The sequence below is a fragment of the Urocitellus parryii genome, chromosome 6 (assembly GCF_045843805.1).
Source record: "Urocitellus parryii isolate mUroPar1 chromosome 6, mUroPar1.hap1, whole genome shotgun sequence".
Classification (NCBI taxonomy): Eukaryota; Metazoa; Chordata; class Mammalia; order Rodentia; family Sciuridae; genus Urocitellus; species Urocitellus parryii.
Window position 1 is genome coordinate 155135833 of NC_135536.1, and position 14005 is coordinate 155149837.

The 14005-nt window shown below is 37.1% G+C and overlaps 1 protein-coding gene across 3 annotated transcripts in view; it reads left to right on the forward strand.

The window, feature by feature from the left end:
* Positions 1–14005, forward strand: part of Ralgapa2 (Ral GTPase activating protein catalytic subunit alpha 2) — a 321259-nt gene that overhangs the window by 24392 nt on the left and 282862 nt on the right. For all 3 annotated transcript variants that reach the window (XM_077800202.1, XM_077800203.1, XM_077800204.1), the window contains exons 2-3: positions 2845–2955; positions 7507–7559. In XM_077800202.1, coding sequence (XP_077656328.1) covers positions 2845–2955; positions 7507–7559 — 164 coding nt within the window. The remainder of the gene's footprint in view (positions 1–2844; positions 2956–7506; positions 7560–14005) is intronic.

Below are 14005 nucleotides of genomic sequence, written 5' to 3' on the forward strand. Positions count from 1 at the left end.
TTGAGAACTCTCTTTGTTCAGGTTGCTGATATTTCTAGTGTCTCCGGGGCACCAAAGGAAGACAAGGTAGGGAAGTTGTTGATCACCCAATAATCATTCTGTACCATTCTGTCGCATCAGCGTACCCACATTCCCCATCTTTATGAAATTGTTTGCTTGCTTAGGGCCTTCTGTGTCTGAAACCTGTTCATTGCAGAGCCTACCAAGCAAGAAGGCAGGGTAGAAGATGAAAAGTAAAGAGCGACATATGGGGTACATCTAGATTTCTTTGAGGAGGTGACGTGTGATCCAGTTTCTAAAGGATGAGACTGAGCCAGCTGTATGAAGATCTGGGGATTGGGGCAGTAGCCTTTAGGAGCCCCAAATGAAGAACATATTAGGGAACTTTGGGGTCACAGAAACAAGTCATAGTGTCTAAGGTGTAAGATATGAAGGGAAGAGTGTTGCACAATGAAGTTGATTTAATAGGAAAAGTTATTCAGGGCCTTGTGGGCTATGGTAAAGAATTTGGATTTTATTTTAAGTACTGTACTGAAGGCTAATTAGATGGTTTCAAGTAGAGGAGTGATCTGACTTGGTTGATATTAGTAAATTTTCAAGTTACCTAATACAGGGAATGGGAGAATGGTGAAAGCAGGGAGCCTAGGCAGTAGGTGGTAGTTATAGCCTCTGTGCTTATTCCTGGCAGTGTAGACCAGGTAAAGCCTTGGAGGGCAGATGCAAGTTTAGGGCTGGGACACATGTTGAATATGAACTGATAGGGGAGATTGGTGTGTTGGAGATGGGTGATGAAAGAGTGGACCCAGAGAGTGCTAGGCTTTGGTTTGAACAGCTGACTGCTGCTGATGCTTGGTGATACTAAGTTATTGAGATGGGAAAGCCTGACAGACTTGGAACTGGATCTGATAGAGATGTCTTCCTTTTGACAGTGTTTAATTTGAAAGGCCTTTTAGACCCTCAAGTGATACATTGACTGTGAGGATAGGGCTCACAGCGAGACATGTCAGGGTAGAAAATTGAAATTGAGAACCCTCAGCAGGGAGATGAAATTTATCTTTTGATAACCCTCAGGATTTGAGGGTTAGACCATTTCTTTCATATAGATTTACAGTTTATAGTCATTATTTTATCTGTGTATTATAGGTCATATCTTTTATTCAGCTGATTAAAGAAAAATTTGAACTAAATATTGTGCTGGATACAGGGAATGTGAGTATAGGAACTATACCTAATAAAGAAAATAGGTGATTCAATCATAATCAATCCAGGAATTTTATCAACATTCCACTGGAAATGAAGTATGACATGTTTCAGAACAGGGGAAGAACCAGGTGGAGATCACACAGCAAAGGTACAGAACTAGTCTGGGTGTGGGATAGTGATGTTTCAGTGAGAGTGAGTGGGAACTGACTGGATTTATTGTGCTTCCAGCAGAGGAAACAATTAGTGGCAGATGGGCTAGCAGTTTCCACTGCATTAAAATGCACAAAACCTTTCCTTGGAACTGGAAGATTCTGCATAGGGACTCTAGGATTCCTTGGCAAGCTTGTGTAGTTTATGAGAATGATAATGTTCATGTGGGTTGGTAATGCTAGTTTCATTGTTACCTGCTTCTGCACAGGTAAATTTGTTAGTTACTAGCAATTTTTACTGCTCTGCGCTCAGTGTTATTTTGGTACAGTAAGTATAACATCAGATTGGCAGCTTATATTACTTGCTAATGTGTGTGAGTTCAAAGAAGCAGGGAAATTTTTTTTGCATGGAAGCCCCTACCATGATAACCAAATAAAAATAATTCTTTAGATCCATCTGCATTATTGTTAATTTTATAGAATTTGAACACAGTAATTTCCATATATTCACAATTTTGGAACAGCAAAAGCAATGACACCACTTTTATGGATGGAATATCAACACATTTTTTTTTCTTGAGTAATCCTTGTACAATTTTAAGGAGGCTCTTTTAATTTTCCTAAGGTTACTAGAATATTCTTTCAAAGCACTGACTCCTTGGTCAGGATCCTATAAATGACATAAGCAACCTTGTTAGCTGAGGAAAATGACAAACATGTGTTGACAGTGGATAACTACTCTGATTCCCAGAGTTGTGAAGTTTCTTTGGGGCTGATTGTTACTCTCAGCAGAAGTAGCCATGTTGCTGCTCAGACCTAAAGGTAGTTGTCTCTGGGCCAGTCCCCTGTATTATCTACTTATCTACTTGCAGTTCCTGATCTTAGCAAAACTGTCAGGTACAACAGTTTTGTCTGGTACAACAGAGACAACTTTAAGAACACATGACAGGTCCCACAGTACCTGAGTAGGAATAGAGACTGGTCACCTTGAAACAGGAAGGAAGATAGAAAATGTGGGCCCAGATGAGCATGGCTGGGTAGATATGGTAGGGAGCATGTGGTGGTTCACTTGAGTTGATTACTTTTTTTATGCCCAGAGACACCAGCAACATTGTTTCCATAGGTACAAACCCATCCCTCCTCAAGGCCTATGTGAAAAATTGCCTTTTCCTCAAACCTCCACATCCTTCTCCCCTAATAGGAAGTCATCTCTCCCTCCCCCAGACCCACTTACCTCCTCTACCTCTGACCTTCTAGCTGGCCTGTGAGTGCTGTGCCTACATCAGCTCTTATCTCCTTGACTCAGCCTCAGAGTCTCCTTTGTGGTGGTTGGTGCCCCAGTACCATTCAGAACCTCTTAGATGGAGAATAAACAAATAGGAATACTGTTTTGTTTTGCTTTGTTAAGGGGATAAGACTAGCTTTCCTTCATTTTTGAAAAGATTATTTCTAAATTCTGATAATTGTGTAAATGAAAACTTTTTCTTTTCAGATAATGTGGATGCAGGTGATCTTAAGCAGTTTTTTGAGACCAACTATTCACAGATATATTTCATCTTCTATGAAAATTTTATAACACTGGAAAATAGTTTAAAATTAAAAGGTAAGCATTTCTTTAATTTTCTACCGAAATTTTAGAAGTTGTATCTGTTATGAGCCATACGTTCTACATTTTTTAGCTTTATTTGTTTTCTTGTTAGGCCTTCAACAAAGCTGTGAAATCATGATGGACTTGTTGATATCTTTGTTTCCATTGAGTCTTCCCTTTTGCAGATGTTAATTGAACAACTAATATGTAAAGAGAAAATAGTAAAGTGACCTGCAGAAGGTATAAGTTCCAAATGAATAATTTTATTTAGAAAGAAGAAGGGGGCTGGGGATGTGGCTCAAGCGGTAGCGCGCTCGCCTGGCATGCGTGCGGCCCCGGTTCGATCCTCAGCACCACATACAAACAAAGATGTTGTGTCCACCGAGAAAAATAAATAAATAAAATATTTAAAAAAAAATAAAAAGAAGAAGGAAAATTAATATATGTACAGTATTAAAAATTCAGATTTCATTAGAGGGTTTGGAATGAAAACAGAAATATCTGCTTTGACCAGATTTTCTGTCCTCCTTTGCAGAAGCAACCTGCATGGAAAGTTTTATGCATATCTTTCCATATGTTATTAATGTCTTATGTTTATGGTTTTGCCTATATATAAAAAATTATTTGAAAGGCAAACTAAAAATGTTACATGTATATCCTTGCTGTGTATTTAAGTGGCAGGATAGTGTAGTTGGGGATCCAGACTAGCCCTAGGGGTTGACCTTTCTCTGGGGTGGCTTCTTCCTGTTAGCATTAAATAGGTTAACAGGTATCCTAGGATTTTAGAACAGAATTTGACACATTTACATGGTCAGTAAATGGTAGCTGGCATTACTACCTTCATCTTTTGTTTTCATGTTATATGTTGGGGAGATTATTTTAATTAGGATAAACAAACCAAAGATCTTTTTCTACTCTCACACCACTCAGCCCAACATTCTGACATCTTATTTTCCAGTGGAAATTATCTGGGTGCCCTGTAACTCAATTCAGTCCTGATGCTGATGCTCTCTACTTAGAGATAGCATCAGATCTCACAGGTTAAAGTCTCAGTTAAGAGCCTCACACTGCCCCCACTTCAGATTGCCAGTCACAAGCTCCAGGTTGTGACTTTTTCCTGTGACAACTGGCTATAATTAGGGGTTCCTATGACTTGCTCCTTGGGTTTGATTAATTGGCCAGAGCAATTCACAGAATTCAGAGAAACACTTCCTATTTACTCATTTATTATAAAATGTTTACCCATTTATTACAAAGGATACAAATGAATAGTAAGATGAAGAGATACTCAGTGATGTCTGAAAGGGTACAAGGTGACCTTTTTATGTAAGGAGGAAAAAATAAGATGATGACTATAGACACAAAGACATATTAAGATTGAGAAGAAAAATGGAGGGGCTTCCTTTCAGATGCCCTGATTCCTCCAGTCAAACAGAGGTACATGTCAAGTGTGGAGGGGAAGGGATTTGGGACTAGGCAACAAGGTGGGCTCTGACCTACAACAGGTGTCTTATAGTCTTAGTGAATGCTGTGGACTCAAACTAATCATCAAGTCATATGTGAGCATGTGCCCAGGATACCAGTATGTTTTATTTTTAATGGATTTCTCAGTCCCCACCCCTGTCTCTGTGATTTATAAATTAATGTAACTCTTGAGTTTGAGTTTTTTCAAATTGTGTAAATATTTCAAATATAAAATGGTTTGATATTTATCTTGTTTCCTACTCTTACCTCAGTTCATGTTCTCTCACAGGTGTGTGGGGGAGAAAAGTGTGATATTGTGTACAATTTAAATAGCAAAGATGGGCTGGGGTTGTGGCTCAGTGGTAAAGCGCTTGCCTAGCACATGTGAGGCACTGGATTTGATCCTCAGCACCACATAAAAATAAAGAAAGATATTGTGTCATCTTAAAAAGAATCTTTTAAAAATAAATAAAGTTAAAAATAGCAAAGAAAAAATTAAAACCCCAGATTAAAAAATATATTCTACCAAAACCCCCCTCTTTTTAAAGGGTTTCCTCTTCTTTGTCTTTCTCTACTGTCCTCTTTCTTCTTTCTTCTTTCTTCTGTCCTTTTAGAAAAATTTGGCTGTTTATGACTATCACTTAATTTGTGTTGCATAAGAAACCACGCTAAAACTGAATGCCTTAAAACAGTGTTTATCATTCTCTAGCTATACAGGAAGTTCTTCTTAATTAGACTGGCTCTTGCCTGTGAGGTCAGCTAATATTGGATGTCCTTCTTCACATAGTCTTGTGATTGGTGAGCTGCTGATTAGCATGCCTTAGTTCTCCATACAGCTTCTCATTACCCAACTAGCAGACTAGGTTGGACTCCTTCATTTGGTGGTAGAGTTCTAGGCTCAGCAACTTTCTCACATTTGCTAATGTCACTTTGGCCAGAGCAAGTCATATGGCATCCCAGATTCAAAGGATAGAGAAAGAAATATCTCTTGAAGGGAGGGGAAAGATTGTGTTCATTTTTTCACTTTATCACAGGACTCAATGAAGAACCACTAAAAACAGGGTGACATTTTTGAAGTTTTTTGCTTTTAGTATAATCTGTTGTTATATTGAAAGTGTGCCCCCAAAAAGGAATAAAAAAGAAAACGTTTATTAGGCATAATGAAACCACTTTGTGATAACTTCAACTTTCCAGTTATTCAGGCCAAAACCTTGGAGTTATTAGCTCTACTTTCAAAATATATCCAGAACCATTGGCCTTGTCTCATTGCCTATACCAGTAACAGTGCAACTCCTGTTATCCTATCACAGACTATAGCAGTAACTTCAGAAAGGATCTCCGTGCACCTTTCCCTATCCCAAAATCTCTTTTAAAGAGTAGCTGGAGCCATGCTTTAAAAATGTGAGTCAAATCATAACTCTGTGGCTCTAACCCTCAAATGGCTTCTCATTCCCAAAGTCTTTACAGTGACCTCAGGCACTACCTAATCTTCCTTTACCCTGCTTACTCTCTAGCCTCAACTGCTAGAATCTTCCCTTCTTCACTCCAGCCTCAAGGGCCTTCTGGATGTTTCTTTATCCTGCCAGACATTCTCAGCCACAGGAACTTTGTACTGTCCAGTCCCTCTTCCTGGAGCATTCCTCCCTCAAATTTCCATATGGCTTGCTTCCTTACCCCCAGTTTTCATATAGCTTGTTTCTTTACCTCTTTGAATCTTTACTAATTTGTTACTCTACCAGAAAGGCATTCCTTGCTTTCCCTAATCAAAATTGCACACCACCCCTTTTTGATTGCCCCAACTTCTTTCCCTCTTGGTTTTCTCACTTATTAATTAATTAATTATTTTTGAAGGTCCACCTTCCCTGGCAGTTTTATTTTATTTTTAATTGATTTTTAAAAAAGTAAATGACAGCAGAATGCATTACTATTCTTATTATACATATAGAGCACATTTTTTCATGTCTCTTGTTGTACATATAGTATTTTCACACCAATTCATGTCTTCATACATGTACTTTGGATAATGATGTCCATCACATTCCACCATCATTGCTAACACCCTGCCCCCTCCCTTCCCCATCCACTCCTTTATAGAGTGCCTTCTGCCAGAATGTAATCTTCCTCAGGGCAGGGATTGTTGTCTGTTTTGTTCATTTCATGTAGCTTCAGGGGCTAGAATAATCCCTGAAATATAGACATTCTTTAGTATTTGTTCAATGAGTGAATGAAACACTTCACAGAACTGTGGAGATTCCATTAGATCAGGGGCCTGTAACTCATAGTTTGCTGCCTGTTTTTATAAATAAAGTTTCACTGGACACAGCTATACCCTTGCCTAACATTTCTAAGGCCTTGGGTTCCATCCCTAGCACTAACAAACAAACAAACAAACAGCAGTGTGCACATTTTAAATAGTAATAGTGCTGAACTGCTTTCCACTATAAAGATTATATAAACTTATATCTAAGTTTTATATAAATTAATCTATGTATTGCCTGTGGCTGCTTTTGCATTATAATATCTGTATTGAGTGATTATAAGGGAGACCTGTAAAACCTTAAGTATTTACCAGAGAACCGAAACCTGAAGTATTTATTTTTAAGAAAAAGTTTGCTGATTCCTAAGGTAGATGATGTAAACTAAGCACAAAGCACACAAATTCTGGTATAGAGAAGACAATAAATGGTGACTGTTCCTGGAGGTGTTGTGGAGATTATTATTGTTATTATCAAAAGAATAGTATACCATTGCCCAAAGAGATACTGCTTTTTACAGATGTTACTTGCTGTATGCCTGTTTCTATGACCAAGCTAGAACTCTTTGTTTTTGCTGTCATTCAGCCACAATTTGAGCTAATAAGTAACTAGTTGAGAAGTGAATGAATTATCTGCTCCTGGTTGAGGAACACAGAAGCTGTGTCTAGCAAGGGACAGTTCTGGTCTGCTCAGTTGTCTATTGCATTTCTTATATGCTGTCTTAAGGTATTTTTGTATAAATTAATGTTTGTTGATGTTTACATGTTTCAAGGTGATTATTAACATAATGTGTAGTAACCTAAAGTTTAAATGTTATCTTGATAACTATCTTCTTTTACTATTTCAGGGAATAATAAGTCACAAAGGGAGGAGCTGGACTCCATCCTCTTTCTTTTTGAAGTAAGTTTTGGTTAATTCTTTCAGCTTTTAAGATTTTTATAAAAGAGAGAAATTTTAGATTTTTAATTTCATTTGAAAACAAATAGAAATAAATGGCTGTAGGTAGATGTGTTCTTCCTTCTTTCTTTTCTTCCTACTTTCCTTCCACTTTTACAAACCAGGCAGCAAAGAATGTTCTTGTGATTTTTTTTAATAACATGGGAAATTTTTTCCTGTATAGGTAACTATAAGTGAAGTTATTAGATGGACGAATTAAGTATGTCTATTTTAAGGGGTAGGGATGTAGCTTAGTGGTAGAGTGGTTGCCTAGAATTTCCAAGGCCTTGGGTTCCATCCTTAGCACTAACATAAACAAACAAAAAACTGTGCACATTTTAAGTAGTAATAGTGCTGAAGTGCTTTCCATTATAAAGATTATGTAAACTTAAATTTATCCTATATAAATTTCCTATGCTGGAGATGATTTGTCTTTTGAAAAATGCAGACCTCATTGTTTTTATATGTATATTTTCTGAATACTAATAAGGTTGTGATCTTTATTTGTATCTGAATATCTGTGTGTTGATAATATTCTCTTCAAAGCTGGCAGAATGTTTAGCTGCAGGTTTCCTTTTTTTTAATATACCTTTATTTTATTTATTTATTTTTATGTGATGCTGAGAATCAAACTAGTGCCTCACATGTGCTAGGCAAGTGCTCTACCCACTGAGTCACAACCCCAGCCCTCGCTGAAGGTTTTACTGTATTAAGCTTAAAATCTTTCTTACCTAGATGTATTAGTTAAGTGCCAGATTATGGGTATACAAAGAGCTACCCTCAGAACTGAATTATAAATTCTGAAAGTTAATTGTTGATTGTCTAGAAATTACTCATGTTTAGAAGTACTTAGGTTGGTGTGACAAGAAAAACGTTTTTGGCTATGGAGGACAGGCCAAATGTGCACTTGCTGCAGAGTTGGCTGGAGGGGAAGGCCAGGGCGGGAAAGCTTTCTGTGGGAGAATGGTGAGTGGCTATCTGTATTTATGAAATAAAGCAAGATATGGGAACTTGCCAGTTCAGGACTTGGCTCATGACTGGTGCTTAATAACATGGTTCTCCTCTTTCTCCTTTGAGAGTGGTACTCCTTCCCCAGAGTAACAGACATTGATTCATGGTATATTTTATGGTGGTTATTGTGTTTCCTATGGTTACCCTCCTGTTAATGAACCCTCTGCAGAGGAGTTATTTTTAAGAGGAGCTTTAATTAAGTCTACTACTTAAATATGAAGATGCTGACCATCATTTGTTTGATCTCTTCTGTTAATTTCAATTATTTTATTTCTCTAATGGGTGATACAAATGTGAGTTATAGAATATGCTAATAAAACCTGTACTGCTGATACCCTCCTTTTTGTCCATTTCGTGGATAGAAGGTACTTGGGTGCTCCTCCTTATTGCCGTCCTTCCTTAACTCTGTAGGCCATCACTCCCTGGAAACTTATCAGTGGCTGACAATGGCATAGTATTTACATATAACCTACACACATTCTTCAATATACTATAAATCATTTCAAGATGACTTATAAGACTTAATATAATGTAAATGCTATGTAAATAGTTGTTATACTATATGATTGAGGGAATGGTGACAAGGAAAAAAAAGCCTATACAGTTCTTGGCTATTGTATTCTCAATTGCCGACACTTGACTATACTTTCTAGGATTCTTATTTAAACTTCTTGTTCTATCTTTTCTGTCTCTTAAGATTGCTTTTGTTTTTTCTTCCCCAAATCTCTTGTGTTGCATTCTGGGAAATCTCTTCAATTCTTTCTTCCAGTTCACTAACTCTTTATTCAGGTCTAACCTATTGCTTAACTCAGCTATTGAGCTGTAAATTTCAATGATATTTGTTTCACATTTTCATAGGTTTTTGAATCGATATTGTTACGTAGCTGATTATTTTTGATAGCCTCTTGACCCTTGTTCCTTTTTAGACATTTAAAAATTTTCTTAAATGTTTACTGTATAATATTTCATATTTTATATCTGACAATTCTAATATGTGAAGCCCCTAATGGTTTAAACCTGTTGGCTAGCTCAGTTGTCTCTCACTCAGAGTGACTTTTTTCTTGCGTATTTTGTGACATTTGACTTTGAGATCAATATTAATTGGGCACAGATCCAATATTTATCAATCCTGGTTTCTTCCAGATGGTTTTTCTTTTCTTTGGCCAGGAATCTAGGACTGGTCTTGATTGGGATCACTTTAGCTCCCTTTGAGGGTCCTGGTTTATTAATGACATTTCAGGTTCAGGCTTACTCTGGGTTGGGGCCTGGGGTCTGGAGGGAACAGACATCTGGAGATTCTAGTGCTGGTGTTGACATTAGCTCCCTGCTACCCTCCATTCTTTTCCTTGCTTGTTGATCTCAAGTCAGATTGTAGTTCACGTTTTATCTCCCTCACTCTTCCTTCTTTGTTCTCTTCCTCTACTAATTTTTTAGTCCCTTATTAATTTCTCTAATGTCTCAAGAATTATATTTATTGATCCCAGGGCTAGCTGTCCTGCAGCAAAAAAGTCCTTCTGGCATCCTAGTTCTTAAGTCTCTCACAGAAGTTTCAGTTCCTTCCCTTCAAGTCCAAAAATTCTAGAGCAGGGAGGATTATTAGTGATACATTAACTTTTATAGAGGATTAGTTGCCTGTGTAATAGAACAAATATATATTATTCAAAGCTTCATAAAATTTTCATTTTGTTTAGTAAACAAATGCTCAATTGTCTGTCTCTCGCTTTAGAAGGGAGGGTGTTCTTTGTATGTTTCATTATGGGTATCTTTCTTTCTACATTAGTGCCATATTAAGAGGTGGTTTGTGAGGGCTCCAGAGTGACTACTTATCAATATGTAAATAATTGGGAAAGGCTTCTTTTAGAAGTAGTAGAATTTATTTTATTAAGATGTATCATTACAAAAGGGATATTATGTAGGAATATTTTATAAACAGGAAAGAACTGTAAGAAAGTAGAGAAGTATGGAAATTAAGAAGGTACAGAAGAAGAGTATGTACGTGAAGAGAGCTGCAGCCTGCTTTTGTCAGACAGGAGCAAACTGAGAGGGAACCTTTGGAAACAGAAATAGTAGTTTTGGATGTAGCAAGCTTCTGGAGGTATTTTAGTGTTTTGGTAAAGTAAGTGATATGTAATCAAGGCTACTAGTTCAGCCCAGGTCACAGTTTCAGGCAGTCAGTAGACCTTTCCATCTGCCTTTACATCCAGTAGGAGCACATATATCCTTTGGAGGTTGACCTTCTAACTAGCTGTCTTTGCTTTAAATATGTGTACCACCTAGGGTTTCTATTATTGTTGATTCATGGAGGTGTTCATCACAAATTTTACTATGGTTTTGAGTCTTCTTTTACTCTTCTTTTAAAAACATTTCATCCATGATTGTTATATGTTTCAATTGGAGAGGTGGGGTTGATCTAGTGAAACCCCAAAACATGAATTTATATTGCTATCTTGAGCAGACTGTAAATGTTTTTCATAGGCCATCCTGTTTAATCTTTTACTTCTGAAGTAGGTTCCATTTTAACCTGTTATTATGGATAAAAAATTGGGGTGGGGTGGGTGGATTTGTGGTCTGTCTTAACATTGCATATTTGGCAAATGGTAGGGCAGGGAGTTAGCCTGTGGTCTGATTCTAGAACCCATATTTTTAACTTATGGCCACACTGTCTACCACTTAAGTCTGGATATTGTCTTGCCTCTCAAGCTGCATTCTACCATCTATGTCAACATGTATTCATTGTTGTATAGTCCATTCAGTCATTCATCAGGCACAATCTGCTGGGTTCTACTGTGGTAGGCACAAGTCTAGGTGCTGCAGATACAACAGTGAGCAAGATAGAGAGCCTCTTGTCCTCATGAACCATATGTAAACATTTCATGATAAGCTGAAGAGTCCACCAATAAGAATGAATTTACATCAGAACTCTGGGAAAGACCTGCTGAGTTACAAAATTCTGAATGCCCATTTCATAAGTGTGATGTTGATGGTGGCCCTTGAAGTAGTTACCTGTGTAGGGGAAAGAAGGATTGGGGTGAAAGTGTAAGATACCTGGTGATAGGCTTCAAAGTAAAAGAATTCATTTGACTTTGAGAATCTTCTGGATTCAACTCTTGAGAGGTTATTTTAATGGTATCCAGTGTTTGTTTTAATCTGGTGTAATAAGTCACACAGATATGATAATAATTGCCATGAAGGGAGAAGTTTTAATCATGCACACAGTTCTCTAAAAACAGGATGTGGAATGCCACATAGAGCCACCCCAAGGAGCACCAAGGGGAATTCATCAGGCAAAGAAAGAGTGGAACTGAGGGCAGGTGCTTTTGTTGTAGCTTTGCAAGAGGGAATGGTCAAGGCAAGGTAGACAAGCTAAGTAGGTTTAGAATTGAATAACTTAAATAATTTCAGCAGACTCTGGGTCATAGGGGTGGCACTTGGTTGTCCTGTATCTGGCCTCTGAGTGAGTATAGAAGGGACATAGTGTCTCAGAGTGTGAGAGCCCATAAATGGAGGTGGGCTTATGGGTTTGGGGATTGGTTGGTTGGCATATCAAAAGCATACTCTTGGACACTGTCTCTAGGACTTAGTTAACACTGGCAGAGGATATTTTTCCCAGGTCAGTAATGCCTCAGATGTCGGAGTATTAATACAGAAAATATAGTTAATACAGGGACTTCTGTCATGTTGTATGCCATTCCCTTTGAGAAATAGAATAGTTCGGAGGTATACATATAAGGTTAATAAAGCTACTAGAATCTGATAGCATAGAATTTCCTTACTCTCCCACACATTGAAGTTGTTTAATTTTAAAAGCTACCTATGTTCAGGCTACTCACTCAGTTGTTTTCCTGATCCCAGAGTTACACATTATGGATAAACAGCACAGTTGGTTTCTATTATTCCTTATTCTAAATTTTGTATGAATTATTCCCCAGTTTAAACCCTATTTTTATCTTGTCATTAACCTATCTGGAAATCTGAATGGGTTCTTTATAATCTGTAAAGTGGGGCCCAGCTGGTCAAACACTGAATGTCCTTTCCTTAGGTCCTAGTATCACTTTCATTCACATTTTGCTGCTGTTGTGACTCCATGGAAGTTCTATGTCAGGCTCAGGCTGCTTTGCCCCTTTGCCCTTTTTTGCATAGTTCTGTCTCTTGATTTATGCAACTCTTCTTTTTGAGATTGCCCTTTGCTCTTCCCTCAGTCTGGCCTATTCTTTCAGATTCTTTTCAGACTTACCAATTTCTTCTGGCAATTCTCTAAAAGTGCTTATCCTTCCTGTGAACTTGTATAACTACACCATAATGTGTTACCACTGATCATAGCTGGATGTTCTTATTTATCACTAAATGTGACCATGTCTTAGCTCCTTTTTTAATGTCTTAATGAGACTATACAGTTCCTGAGGCTGGCAGCCATTACATATAATCCTTTGTATTCCCCACTGTGATTTGCACTTGATAATATTTATTGTTGGATTAAAGTCTCTTAAATTCTCAGCTTCTTTCCTATGGAGTTATTTGGTACTTTTGTGTAAAATTTTGTTTTTTTTTTTTCTCACCTAGAACTCTCTAGATTAAAAAAAAGATAGGAAACAAGTATCAAAAGAACTGACTAGTTTTATTTGGTTTTAAATTTTAAATTGATTTGACTCTGATTAGCCTTTAAACGTCTAATCTTCTCATTTGCTTTGCCACAGTGATGGGAGTATTCTTTATCTGCATGGTCCAGTTAGGTAATTACCTCATGAGGACTTGAGTGCTCAAAATGAAACTAGTGCAACTGAAGGACTTAATTTTTGCCTTTAATAATTTTATTTGATTTATATTTAAAATAGCCACATGTGACTAGAGGCTACAGTGCTGACAAAGAAGTTCTACAATTTTCCATTAGAGCTCTATTACTTTGAAAGACTGTTCCTTTGTAAAATCCTCAGCATCCTATATATCTGTGTCCTTGCATGGCAGGGAACTTTAGGGGCTAGGGTATTATTAAATAGTTTCTTTGGGCTTCCTGTTATTACCAGAGTACTCTTGGCTGAGGGAAATGAGCATTTACCTTCATAAACTGGAGGCACATGTGTTCAGGGTGGTTTTCTGCAACCACAAAACTGAAAAGGTATGCACAATTTTATTCTACTATTTTCATTCTTGCTTTAAGATTAAAATAATATTTAATTATGGTCAATCAAGTAACTTAGTAATTTCATCTTCCTACCATAATTTCTTTTTTTTTTAAGTTACTGGTAACTCTTTAATATATATTTTATATATGCATTTTATGGGGTACATTATGATAATTCAGTACACATAAGTAGTAGTATTCAAATTATATTAACAAGTATTTTCATCTCTTTAAATGTTAATTATCTTTATGTATTGTAAATTTATTTATATATTAATTT